This window comes from Bombina bombina, chromosome 9 (genome assembly GCF_027579735.1).
Source record: "Bombina bombina isolate aBomBom1 chromosome 9, aBomBom1.pri, whole genome shotgun sequence".
In the NCBI taxonomy this organism is placed as follows: domain Eukaryota; kingdom Metazoa; phylum Chordata; class Amphibia; order Anura; family Bombinatoridae; genus Bombina; species Bombina bombina.
Window position 1 is genome coordinate 41,706,305 of NC_069507.1, and position 8,285 is coordinate 41,714,589.

At 33.7% G+C, this 8,285-nt stretch overlaps 1 protein-coding gene across 2 annotated transcripts; it reads left to right on the forward strand.

The window, feature by feature from the left end:
• Window positions 1-489: 489 nt before the first annotated feature.
• On the forward strand, window positions 490-6,538 carry LOC128639494 (protein TsetseEP-like). Of its 2 annotated transcripts, none has more exons than XM_053691635.1 (3): window positions 490-1,011; window positions 5,093-5,122; window positions 6,318-6,538. In XM_053691635.1, the coding sequence occupies exons 1-3, from the start codon at window positions 555-557 to the stop codon at window positions 6,371-6,373; spliced, it is 543 nt and encodes a 180-aa protein (XP_053547610.1). In that variant the 5' UTR covers window positions 490-554; the 3' UTR covers window positions 6,374-6,538. The 2 variants fall into 2 exon arrangements, with proteins under 2 accessions (XP_053547610.1, XP_053547611.1); XM_053691636.1 differs by having other exon boundaries at window positions 5,096-5,122.
• Window positions 6,539-8,285: the final 1,747 nt, after the last annotated feature.

Genomic DNA, 8,285 nt, shown 5'->3' on the forward strand with positions numbered 1-8,285 from the left:
AGAAAGAAAGAAAGAAAGAAAGAAAGAAAGAAAGAAAGAAAGAAAGAAAGAAAGAAAGAAAGAAGGAAAGAAAGAAAGAAAGAAAGAAAGAAAGAGAGAAAGAAAGAAAGAAAGAAAGAAAGAAAGAAAGAAAGAAATACTATTTGTTATACCTATTATATTGCATTATATCTTTTTTGCTCACATGCTATTACTGATTAGGTCAGAATCTACACTAACAACACCTTTACATTGCAAACACAATAAACAGTAAGGTTTGAATTCTTTTCTGATGTTTAATCATGTAATTTTTAAGCATTGAATAAGGGGGATCAGCAGGGAACACCCAATGTCAGAGTGCTAATCAATAGAAACCATCACAATGATTTGCTTAAATTATATGCACTCCTACAAGAAGAACTGGATTTGTCATGTCAAAATCTGACAGTGACATAATATAACAACATCTGACAATGGGTGTTACTGGTGTATAAAAGAGGCTTCTGCAGCCTTGAGCTCACAACACAGAGAATTATTATTTCTTTATTCTTCTTCAGGAATAAGCCAGAAGCAATATGTCTGGAGTTAAAGGAGGTCCCCACAAGCAACCTGCTCAACAGACCACTGTACAGCCAGCTCCTCAGCCAACTCCTCAGCCAACTCCTCAGCCAACATGCGTTCCAACACCAGCTCCTCAGCCAACTCCTCAGCCAACATGTCAATCAGTTCCAACACCAGCTCCTCAGCCAACTCCTCAGCCAACATGCGTTCCAACACCAGCTCCTCAGCCAACTCCTCAGCCAACATGTGTTCCAACACCAGCTCCTCAGCCAACTCCTCAGCCAACATGCGTTCCAACACCAGCTCCTCAGCCAACTCCTCAGACAACATGTGTTCCAACACCAGCTCCTCAGCCTGCTCCACAGCCAACTCCTCAGTCAACATGTGATTCATCAAAGCCAGCTCCTGTTCCTCATCAGCCCTGCCAGCCAGCTCCCCATCCTGCCCCTCAGCCAGCTCCACAGCCTCAACGTAAGTTATATATTTATGATAAAAAAAGCTTTATGACAGTGTGGCATGCTATCTGGATTCTCTTCTCCAGAGCACGCTATGCAAAATCATTTTGACACAATGAGAGGAAGCCCAAAGACCCTTACCACTCAGCTAATATATATATATATGTAAATATTTAAATTTGCAAAACAAATAATTAACCACTACTTTTTTAAGAATTAAAGGGACACTAAATACATTTCATGCACCTCCCTCTAATTATGGGTGCTGCCATTATGTAATTTAGGTTACACTGCAGGTGTCCGAAGGAGAGTTACTGCACATGTGCAAACAGGTCAGCACTGGAGTGTCGTGAAAGACAGATTTCAACATGGCGGCACTCATTACAAGAGGGAGGCGGAGCTTAACCTCAATAGGAAGCTTATAAAATATATTTAGTGTTTAATGTCCTTTTAAACATTCCATTTTAAAGAATGATCAGAAACAGTGAGCATACTCTAATATAATATATAACAGCATATATCAAATGCCGTTAAGTATTTATGTTCTTTGTTGCTAACCAATATTAAATGGATGTTATACTCAAAATATAATCCCCTATAAAATGTTTAACTATATATAGAAAAAATGTAATATACATTCATACTTTATTTTTGGCATTTTTCCTGAAGTATTGCTATAGCTCTGCTTTAAATGAAGACAAATTAGCAATATATACAGTATATTAGGTCATTTTAAAGGATTTGTTTGGAATAGTGTTCTTTTATAAGGATCCTGACATGAATTTTCCATAAATATCCTCAATTAAAAGGGTAGAGTGATAACCCTGCAACATGCTACACAGTGCTTGTTTGAGCACTGCATGATTTAACTTATAATGGTCCCTGTATTACTTAGAAAGATAAGATAAATAACTCTCAAGAGACTTTTCATTGTATATGGCTCTGGAATGCAAATCAATACAATTAATTGCTAGCTATTTACAGTTTCATGATTCATAAAAAGCATTTCATCTTTATATCTACACTTTTAAACTAATTTTTGTTATCAAATTTACTTTGTCCTCTTGTTATCCTTTGTTGAAAAAAACATATATACATTTATGCAGTAGCAATGCACATCTGGGAGCTACATATGTACGTCTCTTGTCACTGGCTCATCAGATTTACTTAGCTATGTCCCAATAGTGCATTGCTGCCTTGGAGCTGACTTTAACTATGTGTTTAACTATTTCCATAAGTTAAGCAAATAGTTAATCAATAGCACAATAATAAACCCATTAGAGAATGTTCTTTTTTAACTTATATGTCCCTTTAAATAAATATAAATATGTGTGCATAACCAGGCTTCCACCGCTAGTGCTCATAGATAAAATCTGGCACACAATCATTTTTCACCTCACCTTATATTTCTAGCCCATGAAAATTTACATGAATTAGCATAAATAATTAAACAGCTTATAATTGTAAACAATAATGTATTTAAAATTAAATTCAACAAACTTTGACGTTTCATTTGAAGAGGCAGGAAGTGCTCATTGGTGCATCATTAATCCCTAAAACAGATTGCTCACTTGAAGATAAAGACAATTCCAAAAGTTCTATTGGGGGATCGCAACACAACTCCAGCATGAAATCATTTAATATACAGAGTGCCCGGTGCAAATTTTTTTGGGCCCCACAAAGGGTAGTTCAGTTAAAAGTCATACTAATAATATACATGCTGGTATAGACAGAGAGATAGATAGATAGATAGATAGATAGATAGATAGATAGATAGATAGATAGATAGATAGATAGATAGATAGATAGATAGATAGACAGACAGATAGATGATAGATAGATAGATAATAGATAGATGATAGAATTGTACTCATTCTGCACACGCCTATGAATAGACTGACTGCATCATTGGTACTGTTCTCATTGTTCAATGGGTAGAGTCAAGGCTGGTGGTTGTAGCATGGTCAGAGCTGGGCTTTCTGGGTGTGGCTTTGTGGTTTAAGGTGTGGTAAAGTGTTCTGCAGGGGTGTGGCTATGCATGATAGGACAGTGGTAGGGATGGACAATAAACATGCTCTTCCTGAGCACAAAAGGGGCGTAAATAAAAAGATTTGGGTGTTTTGAACTTCTGCGCACCCTAACAAAACTACCTTCTGACTGACAGCTCTTAAATGTGCAGGTGTAATTTCCCCAACTTCTAGTCCACCACCAGATGCCATAGCGTAGATTCACTAAAACACCTTCCATTTTATATGGTTTATGGAGACACAATTTACTAAATTTTATTTAATGGGTTCCATGCAATAACTTAAGTAGACAGGATACTTAAATGGACAGTAATGTCATAATCAAATTTCATTGTATAGAGCGTGACATTTTAAACAACTTTCCAATGTATTTCTATCATCAATTTTGCTTAGTTCTCTTGGTATCCTCTATTAAAGAGTAATCCTCTGTGAGCTCAGGAGTGTGCAGCAGTGTTTGCAACTATGTATAACATTTCTATAAACATTGTTGCAAACACTGCTTCCAGATGGCTAAACACACGCGCAAGCTCCTGAACTCACCTAAGATTACACTTTAACAAAGGGATACCAAGGCAACTAGGCAACACTGGTAATAGACATAAATTGGAAATTTCTATCTATTGCATGTTCTATCTGAGTCATGGATGTTTAATGTTGACTTTACTGTCCTTGTAACTTGTAGGGACCTTTATTGAATCTACATCATAGGCTCTAAAGATATATATTTTAAAACCGACCCCTCCTTTAGTAGTGTTTATATTTTAACTTATATTTTTATTTTGACACAATATTATTTATCCTAAAGGAATGTTATTTTAGAACAATTGCTAAGTGTCAAACGGAGTAAAGTCTTCACTAATTACAAAATCATTTAACTTATGAAAGTAGTATTAGGATATATTTGTTCATTCTTATAACAAGAATTATGATATTTGAAAACAGAGCAATTTTTACAAATATAAATAAAAAATAGACCTAATTAAAGGGATATGTAAGTAAAAAATGAGTGTTATGATTAAAGTAAAGTTGTATGAATAAAGTAGCGTGAACAATAAAAAAAAAATCTTTCCAGTTTACTTCTATTATCAGATACACCTTTCTCTTGATATCCTGAAATATGTCCCCTTCCATGAGAGCATACTGAGTTAAGATCAGAAGTGTGCATGTGTCTTAAAGGGTTATTAAAGTCACAATTAAAATGTTATGGTTCAGTCAACACATGTGAATTTTAACAACTTTCCAATTTACTTCTATTAAAAAAAAATATGCATTATTCTCTTGGTATCCTTTGTTGAAGAGCATACCTAGGTAGACTGATGATTAGAAATGCACTAATGGAGGCTAGATGCTAACTGGTGGCTGCACATATATGCCTCTTGTCATTGGCTCATATGATGTGTTCAGCTAGCTCCGAGTTGTGCATTGCTGCTCCTGATCCTACCTAAAATTAGGCTTCAGCCAAGGATACCAAGAGAACGAAGCCAATTTGATAGTAGAATCATAAAAGTTTCATTTTGACTGCATTGTCCCCTTAAGCACTATAACAGTAGTATGTTTATAGTATAGTCTTTCTAAATCATAAAACTTTAGTTTTTACTTCTATGTCTTTGTGTCTAAGCAAAATAAATGCTAATATTTGTAGTTATTAAAGATAGTGTTTTATTTCCACTAGGAAACTAAAACAATTTTCTTCTTATTTTCCACTAATAAAAAAATACCACCCATCTTTTCCCAGGCCAGGGAGTTGAGGTGACCTGTGGTCGGTATCCTCCTGGTGTTTGTGGGCAGGGCCAGTGATGTCATGGGCAGGATCAGGTTGTGTTTGACGTGTTCTGGGCTGGGCTACATTCCAATAAACTGGGGGGGGGGGGTAACTAATAAATATATAAAGTAATTGATTTATCCATTAACTCTACACTGCTAAAAAAAATGAATAAAGCAGATTAGACATTTGGTATTTGCTTTTATAATTGATGCTTTTATGTAAATAAAGAGGTAAAAAATTTCTGTTTGAAACCCAATGCCCCAAAACATGTTATTTATTAACTATATTTCTCTTCTCTTTCTCAGAAGTCAACCCTGTGCCTGTTGTGACACCAGGTAATATAAAGCAGCTCTTAAAGTTTAGAATCTCTTGTTTCTATATATAAGATACATTTTTAAATACAGCTCACTATAGAGTCTATACATTCAGTATACCCAGCCTCTCCAATGTTTACTAATTCCTATGCTATATTATACACTGATGCATGCTCATGTATCCATTCTTTAGTGAATCAGTTGCATAGAATTAACATAGGAATTGATGGAGCTAAAACAACTGGTGAAGTTAGAGACACTGGAGAAACCGCTTAGTGAATTTGGTCCAGTATCACAAAAAATGGAGCTTAAGCATAAGATTATTTCTGTACTCAGAAGGAGGTCAAATATTTATTTGTTTACAATATCTTTAAAGGGAATCAACATTCTGTAGTTATAGAGAACAATCAATATCCTTATTTATTTTCTTAGGTAACATTGACCCAAGTTAGTATAGCCAAAAAACCTCACTCTTCTTTTCATTAGTTTTTGCCTTAAATCTAAATTATGAGGTACTGTTAGACCCTTTCATAAAATGATACAGCACTGGTACCATCAAATTCTTATTTTTAATATGTACTTTGCTCTTAACCTCACACATTGTATGTGTGGTCTAACCTACATAAATTATTCCACACAGGCATTTAATTGAACATAATCAGTGGTGTAGATAAAAGGGTGCATTATTATGGACCCCTAACAATAATATTAGAGATAGGAAACATCCATTGTGTTCAATTTATTAATTCTTTCGCATGTAGAATAATGGAGCACTAACCTAGACAGCTGGGACCATTCATCTGTGCACAAGTGTTGACCATTGCTATTGTTTATTTTCATTTTCTTTATCAGCATATTAATTCATCTTTCAACTCCCATATAACAAATGAACACACAAAACAGTAAGAAATCATTGACAAAGCAACCTTGATATACCTCAAGTCTCCATCAAAACTGGAGACCCCAGTTAAAATAAACTATTATTGCATCCACTAAATGATAAATAAATAAAAATATGAAAGGACAAAGGAAAGTTTAAGACTTATAATCAAAGACTTTTACTTTGATATGAGAGATAATACATTTTAATTGTGTTTAATTCCATATTTCATGCAAAATATTTACGTTTCACTCAGATATCAGGTTACTATAAATTATTGAATGTAAACTTTATGTTTTTCATATGATGTATAATCTGTATTTTTTTTTATTGTAGCACCTACTCCAGTGCAACCTCCTAAGGGTCAAACCAAGACTGGAGTTAAGAAATAAAGACGCTTTGTGAACACGTCTGAGGACGGATTGAACAAGCTATAAACAATATATAATAATTATAGCTTTGTATTGCATGTCTGCTGATTAATTTCATTAAATTATGTTGTGTGCAACTCTGTAAAGATAGAGCTCACAGCTCATTAAATAAATCATATCGCTGCATCTCGTTGGCTCCTGTCCTATATTTGTGCATTGAAAATATTGTCTCTTAAATGCTCTTTTTCTGCTTGGTAATCAAAAGAAAACACATGACTTCTTTCTAGAGTTCTTGTATATAGATCAAATATTGTTTTCTTGTTATTCAATAGTAGAAAATAAATTCCCCACAAATAGATAGATAGATGACAGATAGATAGATAGATAGATAGATATATGATAGATAGATAGATAGATAGATAGATAGATATAGATAGATTATATTTATACTATTTTCTACACTCATTATTCTACACTATAACTTTATTCTTTATACTACACACACCATAAGGAATAGTGTAATATCATTGATAAGTGTTGAATAAGAGGGGTCAGCTGAGGATACCCATAGATAGATTTACACTTGGATAGGTGATACCCAATCAAATTGTGTTTACAGAATCATAATTGTGTTTATTTCAAATTATCCTACTGCATTGTATCCATATTTTTGTATGCACAGCCATCAGACACATTTTTATCATGAAACAATTAAGCCCCTATCTATTTGCTGTATTTTTGGTGTTTCCACACATATACACAAAATAGCCCAAAGACAATTTACACAAAGGACTTTTGCTGTGTGAAAACTCCAATTAATAATTTTAAGCTTTCAACAGCAGAAATGTAATTCAACAGAACCGTAGTTTGCACAGCTTTTCTCTTAAAGGGACACTGAGCCCAATTTTTTTCTTTCATGATTCAGATAGAGCATGCAATTTTAAGCAGCTTTCTAATTTACTTCTATTATCAATTTTTCTTCATTCTCTTGTTATCTTTATTTGAAAAAGAAGGCATCTATGCTAAGGAGCCAGCAAATTGTTGGTTCAGAACCTTGGACAGCACTTGTTTATTGGTGTTGTCCAATTAGCAAGTACTACCCAGGTTGTTCACCAAAAAAGCATCTAAACTTACATTCTTGCTTTTTCAAATAAACATACCAGGAGAATGAAGAAAATTTGATAATAGGAGTAAATTAGAAAGTTGCTTAAAATTGCATACTCTATCTGAATCACGAAAGAAAAAATTTGGGTTCAGTGTCCCTTTAACACTAGGATATACCTTATCTAATCATTGACTACTTGAAAATCCACTTGTCCCTACTTCAAAATACATAACTTAGCTGTTCACCTGACTTTTTTCATGTTAACATTTTTACACAAGCTCTGTTCAACTTTATATAAACACAATTATTCCCCAGTGTGACTAAATACACTACTACTTTGTAACCACTGAAAAGCAATACAAGACCCAAAAACTTCAGAACATACAGTGTGGTTATGTTAAAAAAGCAATTTTAGTAAATATACAATTATTTATAAATAAATCATCCTATTTACTGATTAACACACTGGTATCAATTTAAGATGTTTAAAAGTTCACAAGACCAATTTTAAAAGTGATATTACATGTACTGTACACAAACACATAAAAATTGTATGCTTCAAAGATTTCTAAATATAAAATACCACATAAAAAACATTTAATCCTAAAAATTCCATTTATTGCCAAAAATAAATATTCAAAAGTCTATAAAAGTCTCACTATTCAGCAGTGCTATATTTTGAGTGGAGAAGCAGTAAAAATATCCAAACCTCCCTTTTCAAAATTCAGTAAGGTCACAGAACTTAGTTTCCACCAATCAATGACCAGAAAAGATAGTCGTATGAAAACATGAATGGATAGTCGGTTTTAGACTACACTTTTGTGTCAT